This window comes from Solanum dulcamara, chromosome 2 (assembly GCF_947179165.1).
Source record: "Solanum dulcamara chromosome 2, daSolDulc1.2, whole genome shotgun sequence".
NCBI classification, from domain to species: domain Eukaryota; kingdom Viridiplantae; phylum Streptophyta; class Magnoliopsida; order Solanales; family Solanaceae; genus Solanum; species Solanum dulcamara.
Window position 1 is genome coordinate 11,135,959 of NC_077238.1, and position 12,651 is coordinate 11,148,609.

The 12,651-nt window shown below is 34.6% G+C and overlaps 1 protein-coding gene across 1 annotated transcript; it reads left to right on the forward strand.

Annotated features, from left to right (window-relative positions):
- Positions 1 to 8,030: 8,030 nt before the first annotated feature.
- On the forward strand, positions 8,031 to 12,030 carry LOC129880317 (uncharacterized). Its single transcript, XM_055954292.1, has 6 exons — positions 8,031 to 8,157; positions 8,272 to 8,442; positions 8,649 to 8,813; positions 10,707 to 10,904; positions 11,161 to 11,258; positions 11,340 to 12,030. The coding sequence occupies exons 1-6, from the start codon at positions 8,097 to 8,099 to the stop codon at positions 11,841 to 11,843; spliced, it is 1,197 nt and encodes a 398-aa protein (XP_055810267.1). The 5' UTR covers positions 8,031 to 8,096; the 3' UTR covers positions 11,844 to 12,030.
- Positions 12,031 to 12,651: the final 621 nt, after the last annotated feature.

Genomic DNA, 12,651 nt, shown 5'->3' on the forward strand with positions numbered 1-12,651 from the left:
GAACGATTTTTGCATCATCAAAGAAGACAAGCGGATGTGAAATACACTATTCCTCAAATAGAGCGTGAACAAGAGTAACCTATAGAAATGACAGCCATTATCATTCGTGATGTGGCAGTCTTACTCACAATCAATGTTACTTTCAACATTCAGAAACCGGCAGCTGAAGTAGATTTGAGCTAAAACATAACATGGTGCAACTACTGCACACCAATAGGCAGTTTATCAGTCTCCATCACGAAGATTCCCAACTTCATATTCAGAATTTTTTAGACATATGTGACACTTACACACCAAGTAGGGTATCTACTGATTACACGAGGCTTACTTTGTTTTCCTTCTCTTTTTTAAGAGAAGCAAAATGGTGGTTGAAATTGGAGCCAGCAAATTCCATTACTTCATGGGATGATCTTGCTCGTAAGTTCTTAATACGATTCTTTCCTTCAGGAAAAATGGCTAAACTGAGGAGTGAGATACTGAGTTTCAACCTTAGAGGTCGAGAGATCATGATTGTAATATTAACCTTATAAATCGACAGCTTAATAACCCATCAGAGTCTAAAATGAATGATATTATACTTTAACTCGAGTTTAAGCTGCAACCCTATAATATCTTAGGTTATTTATAAACCTCCACTTGAAATTGAATCATTGACTAGTTAGTTTAGTTAATTGAACCATTGAAGTTGTTAGTTAAATACACCAATCCACCTTTCTTTATACACGTGCATTTAGTTATAGTTACAAATAAAATTACCTATTTGCTGAGATAAAGTCATCTGGGTTCGATAATCCGACTCGTAAGAGTCACTATATTACTTGATTGATCATGTACACTTGCGTGTGCAATTGTAAGCAATAATCAGGGGCGGAGCCACCTTATAGTCAGGGGGTTCATCCGAACCGTCTTCGACAAAAAAATATAATATTTATACATAGTTAAAATAATTTTTTTATCTATATATAGTACATGTCAAACCCCCTTCGGCTAGTTCATTAGTCAACTTTTTTAGATTTTGAACCCCCTTACTAAAAATTCTGGCTCCACCACTAGCAACAATATATTTTTTTCTTCTTCACTTTTTTTTCAAAGAATCTTTCTAGTAGTAAAGATTTAATGAAGTCCATTATCTATCAAGGCATGGACATCCAAGGGGGAGCGTTATGCAACTAATAATTATGAATGTCTATTACTCTAGAAATAAATCTCCATTACTTTTTACTAATATCATGATATTAACTTCGACACCACCATAACCTCTCCCATATTACTCATGGTTAATGTCATGCATATGACTATCCTTTTATATGCTTCTGTGAAACACCATAAATAAAGGTATCAGAGTTCACACTTGTGATACACTTGGAGGACTTGGAAAATACTTCAAGGAAATATGAAATAACCTTGTATCTTGTCTTTATATATTTTTTTGTCTACATTTCCCACTTATTTTAATTTTACAATAGTTTAAAGAATTGTTACGAGAAAATCAAACTAAAAGAGTAAGTGTAAACTAAAAGAGAGATCAGTGTAATAGAGTGAAACCTAAGCAAGATCCTTGAAATTATTACTAAATTTTATTTAACTACTCATATTATGATTTTTTCAAATGAACACCTGAACATATGATAAGTGTCTCAATTAGATACTTTTGACTCATGTTTTGAATATTATTTTGAAAAAATTATTGAACTAGTCAAAATTTCTAATTTTTTTTATTGAAAACAACTACAATCTAAAAGTATTATTAAAGAAGAAAAATATTTTACTTATATAACAAATTAAAGGTATCCTAAGCTAATTCCTAATTTTTCTCAAATGATACCCATGTTTTAAGCTAAAATTAAAACAAAAAAATTAGACTCATGTTCTCTCACTTTCCATTCCCAACATGTTTGTAACGACTTGTCCCCGTCGTTAGAAATAGGCCAATGGGAAAAGATTTTCAGCCAAAAAACTTTGGATAGTAATTTCGAAAAAACTTAGTCTAGGTCAGATTTGGATAAATTTTGAGTCAGATAAAGTCTAGGGTGATCAGGTGAATGATGGAAGGTCAAACATCTAATATGATTAGATAGGCTGATATCCAGGATGATACAGAGCATTTACGGCTTCGTGAAGTTAGCGTGAAGGGTATATTTTAATACTTCTTTGAAAGGGGGTGTGTTGTGAAATGAGGGCTTGGGAGCACAAACTACAAGCTTACTGTTTCTGCATATCCTGCTAGAGCGGGGCCACCAGAGCGGGATGAGTCCTGCTAGAGCGGGGCCACCAGAGCGGGATGAGTCCCGCTAGAGTGGGACAGTCGTGACTTAAATCGTGACAAAGTTCAAAAATAGTCTTTTTTTGCAAAATTAGTTTCTTGGGCTTTGAGAGGCAACCTAGGGCAAATTCTATCAAGTTTCCATGGGTTTCCACACTTAAGGTAAGGATTTTACTCCCTAAATTCATATACTTTGATTCCTAAAACCTAGAAAGTATGGTGGGTAATCATTGGGAGAGGGTTTGAACTGAAAACCTATGGCAAAAAATAGTCCTAGGGTGAGGTTAGGATCATAGGTTTGCTCTATGGTGTGAGTTGTGTTATATTTGATGATAGTTAGGCCATTGTGCTGATCCTTTATATGTATTTATTATTTACTAGACCAAGAACGAAAAGAACGAACTAAAAGAACGAACTCGAAAAGGGAAGGCTCTTGCATTGTAAGATTGTTGAAGGGTGAATTTGATGTAGGTGATGGTCTAGTTTCCCATATGTGTCTCATATACTTGTTAAATTACTTTATGATATGCATGTGTGTATATGAATAGGGAAACATGCTAGATTATGTGTAAAATGATCACTTGTTGGCCTGTTTTTATGATAAACTTGTTCTTGGTGATATAAGTACTATAAATACTGAATGCATTTGTGATTGTGGTATTTGTGGATCGGGTGTCACGTTTCAACACATATTTGGATCGAGCGTCATATTCCGACATAAAGTTGATTGTTTGTAGGTCCCTTGAGAGGACTCTTGTGTAAAGTTATAGCATGTGAAAGACACTGAGTTGTGATATTGATGAATATGGTTGAACTTGAGATTAGTTGACTTGTTATGTATATGTATATGTCTATTGTGTTGAATTTACTTGTCTATGAACCGCTTACGGGCTAATTGCGTGATCCTACTAGTACACCATTATTTTCTTGTACTGATACTACTATTGCTCTACCTTTTGTTGAGTATATGGCATATTCATTCAGCTACGAAGAGACATCGTCTAGAGGAGTGATTGTGTTTTCGAGTTCAAGGGTGAGTTGTTCCTTTAGGCTGCCATGGACTCTATCATTATTTCTAGTCCTTTTCTTTTTCAGGACTTAGATGTTCAGACAATGGTTTATTTGTTACTGGTTTCTATCTGGAGTTGTACTCCTGTTCTAGAGTTGTTAGTTTTAGAGTTTTGATACGATGACTTTCAGTTCTTAGGGTGTGTTTATGTCATGATCCAACCCTGTAGGCCGTGACTGGTGCCCGGCATGGACACCCGTATACATATTCTTTAACTATATGTTCATTTCACATCAAGCGATGCTAAGGATCTTATAACGACCAAACCATAGTCTCGGGACTGTCACATAAATATTCATATAAATGCAAGCCGACAAAGCTGCTACCACAATCATGATAATATCCGCAAGCTGACGAGGCTACTACCACAATCATGATAATATCTGCAAGCCAACGAGGCTGTTGTAAAAATAATAATAGTATTCGCATACTGATATTACACACCCAATTGATCATGTTTGAATATGACCCACACACATGTCCACAGACCTCTAAGAGTTTCAACAGTACAATATGACGGGATAGGGCCCCGTCGTATCCTTAGTCAACATATTCATATATTTAGATCAGAAAAGATCTATACCAAATCTGGGCTCCGGAATAACGGAACTCTCCAAGATAGCAAGAGGGAAGTCTTAAACTGGCGGCTCACCAAAATGAGTATCTGCACCTGCGGGCATGAAACGCAGCCCTCCGAAGAAAGGGGGTCAGTACAGAATATGTACCGAACATGTAAAGCATGCAATATAGTAAAATGATCATAATTAAAATATGGAGTACAGTAAAATGTGTACAATATCCAGAATACTAAAATACTTGCCTTTGTACATAATCATATTTGTCAATAACATATATCATATGCATGTATATATATCATACCCGACCCTTAATGAGGGACTCGGTGAATAAGGTCATTATATGCCCTCCTGGCCTCCATATCATATCATCATTTCATCATATCGTCATATCATCGTATTATCATATCTTATACCATTATATAATCATATATATATATATAATATAATATATATCGTATCCAGCCCTCTAGTGATGGACTTGGTGAACAATGCATTTAGATTGTGCACGAATTCATACCCGGCCTGGGACTCGGTGAAAGATACATTAAGGTATGCACGAGTAGAGTAGTGAGTAACCATATGCATTTAAATCATCATTTGAGACTCAATAGAATAATTAAAATGAACCATCATTTAAAAATTAAGACAATAGTCATTTCAAGTAACCTTCGATTGCCATTATAAATCATGCAAAATATGAATTATACTGTAGCATGAATTGTACTAAAATATGAATTTTACCAACTAGGATGGCTGAAATCATACATATGGGTCAAGACATAACGATTGCATGTAAGAACTTATAACAGCCCATCCAACATACAACATGATGTATACTCTTAACTATAATTAATTTTTTTTTCCAACTTGATGAAAACAACAAGTCCAAAACAGTCCATTACCACAACACGTCCAAAAAAGTCCAATAAAATGTCCAAACCAATCCCTAATCAATTCTCGGAATTCTTGCAAACGTTTACGAACATACTAAGCAAACCACATATGATTCTTACATATTATTTCATGTCTTCTTTTCATATAATTTCAGTAGGTTATGACCAGCTATCCACACGACAAGTATAACATCAATTCATACGCAACTAAGCTACATCGTCATTTCTATAATCCTTACAACAACTCACAAATGACTTTAGTTTAAACTCCAACCATTATACACCTTCATTTACATCATAAGATTCATGATAATAAAAATCAAAATATCAAGTAAAAATAGTTCACTAACTTCCTCACAAAATAGTCCACACACGGTTACAACATGCTTCAACATCACTCACATAGAATTTTAGATTCAATTATTTTCATACTAACACAACTTCACCTCTAACCTTCCAATTCTTTTCATTCTTTTTACAATGAGATATATGATAGTAAATACCATAATTATTAAAGAAAATCAGTCCATCAATGCCACTAAAACAGTCCCCACTGCCACAACAATATTCCAACACGAACGTTCACGATTTTATGCATGCAATTCATGTTTATCAAGTTACAACCATACTTCAACACCAACACCTATAAACTCATGGTTATTATCATTTTCCCACATCAACACACCTTATTGCATGCATACAACTTATATTTACATATCTACATCACCCTTGATGGATGAAAAAGAAAGTTAGATCTTACCTTGACAACTTGACTTTTCAACTTGGCTAGAGTTTGTGAATTAAAATGAAAATGATTCTTGTTGCTCCAATGACTATATTCACGTTTCTAGGGACCTTCCAAGGGTTGAAACACCTTGGATAATACTTTTTGGATCAAGACTCAAAGAGCTCAAAAATCAGCCCCTTTGGCCAAGACTCTCTCTCTCTAGGTTCTAAGTTTTCTTTCTTTGTGTTGTGTAGTTGAAATGAATGCATTTGATGATATCCTTAGTCATATTTTGGTTGAACTATTATGCCTAAAAGGTGGCCACATTCTCCACTCAAGACAATGAGTCACTCCATTAACTTTACACAAAAAAATCATTTCTTTTTCTCCTACTTTCGGCTAGGTGTTGGATGAATTGTCCATCTTTGTCTCCTTTCTTCTTTCTTTTCAATTGTTTACAAGAAAATTGCTTGTGTAGTTGATGATTCATACATTAACCCTTGTTTATTGTAATCATACAAGATGGATGATCAATATTTAATGTGAAATGATTCCTCCACCATGTGATGCTTCATAAAATAATGCATGATTTTATAAAGTAATGGATGCTCCAATATTCAATTGCATGCTTCAACTTTTTCTTCTCCAATTTTCAGCCATCTTGAACGACTTTATATGTATATTTCTCCCAATTTAATTTTCCCCAAAATAATAAAAATATAGTGGATGAATCAACATTAAATACATATTTGTATATCTTCCATAATAGCCTTATTTTAGATGACTTGAAGTCATCTTTTGGACCTTGGACGTTGATGTTCCTTCTTGGTTCATTGTTGTCCCATTTTTATTTTTATTTTTATTTTTTTTACTTAACACCACAATTAAGTAATTCCTAATCTCCAATAATATTTTTATACTAAGTAAAATTTATAACCAATTAATTCTAGTTTAGAAATTAATAATTCGAGGTTTCTATCTCGCGTCGATTCCTTCTCGAATAACTTGACGTATAAAATACAGGGTCTAACAGTTTACTTCCGCATAATTGGGTTGATAACTAATTGATTTATAAGTTTATGAGAACTTATCATTTATCTTTGATTTAAATATGCTTTCGCATCTTTAAGTTTATGTATATATTGCGATTATTATTGTTGGACTGTTAGAATGGTTCTCCCACTGGAGAGTTAGAGTGGGTGCCAGTCATAGCAGGTCGGGGTCATGATAAAGTTGATATCAGAGCCTAGGTTCGTTGATCTCATCGTACCAAAATGAGTCTAGTAGAGTCTTGCGAAATGGTACGGAGATGTCTGTACTTTTCTTCGAGAGGCAAAGTTTCATTGTCTTATTTCCTTCGTGCTATAACTTGATTCCAATTGGTATCTACCCTCTTTCACTCTCTTATCAACAAATGGTAAATACTCGCTATAACGGTGTTAGACCCGTAGCTCTAGTGGAGCCAGAAGAAGAACATTTGATACAATGAGAGTATATAATATATTCTGATGGTATCAAACAGTTTTGCTGAAGCACTGTCTCTTCCTTCTTACTACCATCAGAGTATATTATACTTTGATGGTATCAAGAAGAAACTGCTTGATACCATCAAAGTATAATATACTCTGATGGTATCAAAGAGGAACAAGGGAAGGGGCATTAGCATAAATACACGTTTGATACCATGAGAGTATATATATACTCTGATGGTATCAAGAAGGAAGAGACCGTGCTTCGGCGAAACTACTTGATACCATCAGAGTATATAATATACTCTGATGGTATCAAAGAGGAGCAGTGATGCTGACGCCAACATGACATCATATGCGGAATTAAAAGGAAAAAAGTGAGGTAAGAGGGTAAATAGTTTGGGTCATGAGTCTATTAAGAGTAAATAATTTAGGGTGGGTCCAATTTGGATAAATAGTTTCACAATTAATTTATTAGGTGTAATTTTCCCATAAAATATACACCTTATTCCAGAATAGCTAATATCAAAATAATTAATATAGGATAATTTAGGCGTATTTCTCATGCTCTCAATTATTAGAATGAAAAAAAAAGAACCGATAATTAAGTGTGTTTTTCACTAAGAGCCCGTTTGGATGGGCTTAAAAAAGTAATTTTTATGTATGAAGTGCTTTTAGAACTTTGAAGTGCTGAAAATTATTTTTATAAATAAACAGTTGAGTGTTTGAATAAAAGTGCTTATGTTGAAAATAAGTGTTTGAATTTTAGGGTTAAAAGAATAAGAAGGTTAGTTTGGAAATTTAGTTAAAATATAAGGAATATAAAAGTAATTTCCATGATCAAACAAAATGGCTTTAAGCACTTAGAAAAAAAGAGTTAAAAATTCTAACTTTTCACTATAATCTAAATTTATTTAGTATTTGGTAAAAACGGGCTCTAACTCTAAATTTAATTAGTATTTGGCACTATAATCACTTTTTTTTTTCGAAAAGTGACTTTGGATTCCTCTTTTATAGCTATACCTAGTTGATTTTTTACCTTAATTCTGAAGCAAAAGGAGAAAAAAAGGTTCAATTTCTTCATCTTCTCTGATCTCATGGCTTCACTGATTTCTACCCTCTGTATCTTCTTCTTCTTCAATATCAGTCTTACCCCAGGTGAATTTTCTGTACTTTCTCACTGGTATAAACTTAAGCCCCCCCCTCCCTCACCCCCCCAAAAAGAAAAGAAAAGAAAAGAAAAAAACAACTAAACTTTGACTGGTTTTACAGTTCTTGGTGAAGTGATCTTTGAAGATGGTTACTCAGTCAGCACAGTGATTGATGGCAACAAGATCAATATTAACCCTCGCTCCATCATCCCTGTATCTGATGATACCCATTTCATCATTCTTGATTCCTCTGCTAGTACTTTTTACACATTATCATACAACAAAGACTCAGGTAAATGTGGTCAAGATTGAATTTTTCTTCTTTTTTTTCTCTATTTTGGAGAAAAGGGTTGGTTTTCTGAAGTGGGATTGCTGCAGATTTAGGTTTGTTCAGTTTTTTTGGGGGTAAATGAGATAAAGATTTGATTTTATGATGTGGGGTTGTTGCAGAATTGAGTTATTTCAATCTTCTTGGGAAACTTTTTGGGTATTTTGCAGATATTTCTGTTACTAAGTTAACTGGTAATGGCATTGGCTACGCTGATGGTTCTCTGGATAAGGCTAAGTTCAATAAACCCAGAAGCTTTGCTGTTGATTCAAAAGGGAATATTTATGTTGCTGATGTGAAGAACATGCATGCAATTAGAAAGATTAGCAAGTCAGGTATCTAGATATAGTGGTGATGTTTTCTTATTTTGGGTGTTTTGTCTGGTCTTACTGATTGTGTTTGATCTGACTTAAAAAGTGTTTTCTATTTAAAATTTTATACTAGAAATTCATATCAGGGTTTTGGTTGGGGTGTAAAGTTGGAAGACTATAATAGTTGGAAAGATGGAGCCACGGCCTGGTGTTTAGTGATACTTGTAAGCATGCAAACTGTGAGAATAACTTCGACATGTTTAAAGGAGCAAGGGAAAAATGTCATGCAAGTAAAAAACGTAGAAATAGCATCGACTAGACACTTTTCGTTCTTGTAACTGGAAAATAGTCATTGTCTTGGAGTTCCAGGTGGAAAACGTAGAAATAGCACTGACTGGCCACTTTTTGATTTTGTAATTGGAAAGTAGTCATTGTCATGGAGTTCCAGGTGGAAAAACATAGAAATAGCAACTGACCACTTTTCGATCTTATAATTGGAAAATAGTCACTGTCAGGAGTTGCAAATTCCACGGAGAGTTTCACCCGTGGAATTTGAAGCTCCATGATAGTGGCTATGTTTCAATTACAATGGTTGTAAAGTGGTTATTTATAAATTTTACACGCTCTAAGTTGCTTTCCCATTTGATTTAAGTTTTTTTTTAATGATATGGCAAACTCCACCACCAAAGCTCCTATATCCAAGAGCCTACTTTTGGGGCCTTTTCTTACTTTCCTCTGTTTGGGATTTGAATGTCAACCTTATGGTTGGATGTGGAGGTCTTTACCGCTAAGCTATCCCTCGGCAAGGACATCATTTGTATGTTTATAGAAATTGGAGTGGCTGTCAGATGCTGGGTTCATGTTTGATGAAGGTTAAGAATGACACTAATTAGAAGGGAGGAACATTTGTTTTAGAATAATGGGGAAAAATAAGAAGAGAACACCGAGCTTCATGGATGAGTAAGTGGGAATGCACGCTTTATAACTTGAGTATTACTTGGAAACTAGACTTTTGCCATCCAACACAACTTTCAAAGAAAATTGGTTGGAATAGCTGCTTTCACGCATCAAGAATTGATGATGTCCCATAGCACAACATGTAGGGGCCTGCTAAATGGTATCGCCTGAACAAAGAAGATACGGGCATGGAGCCAAGAGTTGTTAAATAAAATTAGTCTATGTTGGTTGTTTGGTGGTATGATGTGTAACCATTCCAATTTATGCTTCTCATGTTGGTTGGTATGTATGCTGTACAATGTGGTGTATAAAGCATGCCTTTAAAAGTTTTATTTTATCAACTTCTCATGACTCTCTCATGTTTCTCTTCTTCAACGTCCTTTTTCTTTCAAGGGGAAGTTATAGCTTGGAGAGTGATACTCCTTGTGGAAGTTGATCTAGTGTGTTTATGTTGCTTAGGGAAAAGGACCAAATTTACCTTTCAACTAGACAAAAGTTTTCAATTTTTCCCTCCGCCTTACTTTGAAACCATTCATACCTTGTCGTTTTCAAATCATTTTGTATTTGCGCTTAACTTTAACAGAGGTCCAAGTTGGATTAAGTGGATTCCACGTGTCAAACTTCTTTGGGTAAAGAGTTCCAAATTTACTTCTCTACTTTTGAATATGGTTTAAAATTATCCTCTTTTGTACTTCATGTTGGAGCTCCTTTAGAGTCCAGGGAAAACAAGAGATGATTTGCATATAGCAAGGGTATGAAATGGCAAAGTATACCGAAGGATCAAATTATAGTAGAGAGGCATCTCTGGCCCTTTTCCCTTTTTCTTATTTACCTAGGTAGTTGCCAAATGGTGTTGTAATTACATGGTAACTATAGCTTAAGCTTCTTCAATAATATTTGTTTTATTATTATCGTCATGTTGGATTCTGAATGCTACTCCTTAACCAATGATGATATCAGGTGTTACTACAATAGCAGGAGGTTATTCAAAAACAGAAGGCCGTGCTGATGGACCTGGATTAAATGCTTCATTCTCAAATGATTATGAGCTTTCTTTTACTCCTAAAAGATGCACTCTAATGATCTCTGACCATGGCACTAACTTAGTCCGTGAAATACAGCTTAAGGCCGAGGATTGTTCAAGAGATTCTCATTCTGGTAATACATTAATCCCAGCATACATTGCTCATTCTTTTATTGTGTTTGTTCCGTTGTCGTGATTTTGAGGTTGGAATTGCCCATCAGTTTCTGCAGTCTAAAAGATTGTTTAGTACACAACATCACAATGGATATTAAGTTTCCATAGACCTTTTGATGTCTCATCTCTCAGATTTTTCTGGCTTCGTGTTTCTGAATGCCAGTCTTTCCCTTTACTTTTATCAGATACTCTTTAACATTTCTTAAATCTTCTCAGATCTAAGAGCAGTTTCTACATGGTTCTTAACCGTTGGGATTCCCTGCTTGGTCTGCTTGATTATCGGGTTGATCATTCGTCCTTATGTTATCCCAAATGTAAGTACCAATGGTGGTTGGTTTTGAGTTCTGTTGGTATGACAAATGCTCACATATTCTCTAATGGAACTTTCTAGACAGGATCACAGCAGTCGTCTTCAGCACATGACATGGAAGCACTTCCTAATCAATCTGGAGAGACAAGTTCTGATGTTCTGCTTCGTCATCAGAAGCGTAATTGTTGATTCAAAAATCTATTCACTCTTAAGGCAGCTCGTATTGCTTAGTTTCTCCCATCTACGTCTAATGTTTAGTCCTAAAGTAGTAGTTTTAGCACGCCAGACTTCTCGTAGACAACCAGCACCTCTCATAAATTTTCATGACTGTGAAAGCAAAGAATCACCAAACTCGCCAGTGATAGCTAACAGTTTAGAAGATCTGATAACTTTTGATGGAAGTTTAAACAACTCTGAGCTGACTGCTAATCAAGATGATGTGGTTAAGGAAAGTACCAATGTTTCTGTTGTAGATAGCATGATATTAGCTAATATAAAAGTGTTTGCAGAGCAAGGGAATGCTTCTTCAGGCCCTGAAGTTTCTAAGAGCATTTTGAGCTTGGTTAACCAAAAAAAGAAAGTAATTTAATGAAGTCTAGTAGTAGTATTAATGTATTATTAACTTTTGCAAGTGTTTTGAATGTTGTCTATTTGCTACAATTTCCATGTACATAGTAGGACAACTGGACAAGCAAATGACTCAGCTCCTTTTAAGTTACTATTTCTATTGTGTTTCTTGTTTCAATGAAGTGATGCCTCATATGGAAAATTTATTCCCTTTTGTTTCCATTTGACTTTTCTCATCTTTAGTTTGTAAAGCTGCAAATATAGTATATTCAACTATTTCATAACAAAATTACCCTCAGTTTCAAACTAGTTGGGGTTGGCCATGCTTCTTTACTTACTGTTGTCCATGGTCATAAGCTGTAAGTCCATTCAAATAGGCTCTAAAACTTGCTAATTTTCGTTTAATGTTCATCTCTAATTGCGATTGTCATGTGGCGCTTAAACTTTGATATAAAGTAACACCTAATGCGAATAAGCATTTATTATTGATATAGCTTTGACATGACCAATTTCCTTCTTGAATGTGTAACTATTTGCATGGAAAAATCTGACCTTGTAGAAAACATGTCATTCTAAAAGTTTTTATAAAATATTTTTATTGTCCTTTAGAGGAGGTGGGAAGTTATATGGGGATCTATAAACCATGTCACTAAACCAAATATATATTTTGGGGTGATCCAATGCCAACAACTCAAATTAACTTTTGTGGGAAGTGGAATCCAGTAAAAATGAAAAAAAGAGACCAAATAATTAGGCTTATAAGTTTTTTAGATAAAATTGGTAATGATATTTACTTTATGAAACATTATAATAAATCTATTGGACAAAAA

Coding starts and splice junctions, on each gene's coding strand:
- LOC129880317 (XM_055954292.1), top strand. CDS start 8,097: ATGGCTTCACTGATTTCTACCCTCTGTATCTTCTTCTTCTTCAATATC. Junction 8,443..8,648: donor ATCATACAACAAAGACTCAG/GTAAATGTGGTC, acceptor GGTATTTTGCAG/ATATTTCTGTTACTAAGTTA. Junction 8,814..10,706: donor TAGAAAGATTAGCAAGTCAG/GTATCTAGATAT, acceptor TGATGATATCAG/GTGTTACTACAATAGCAGGA.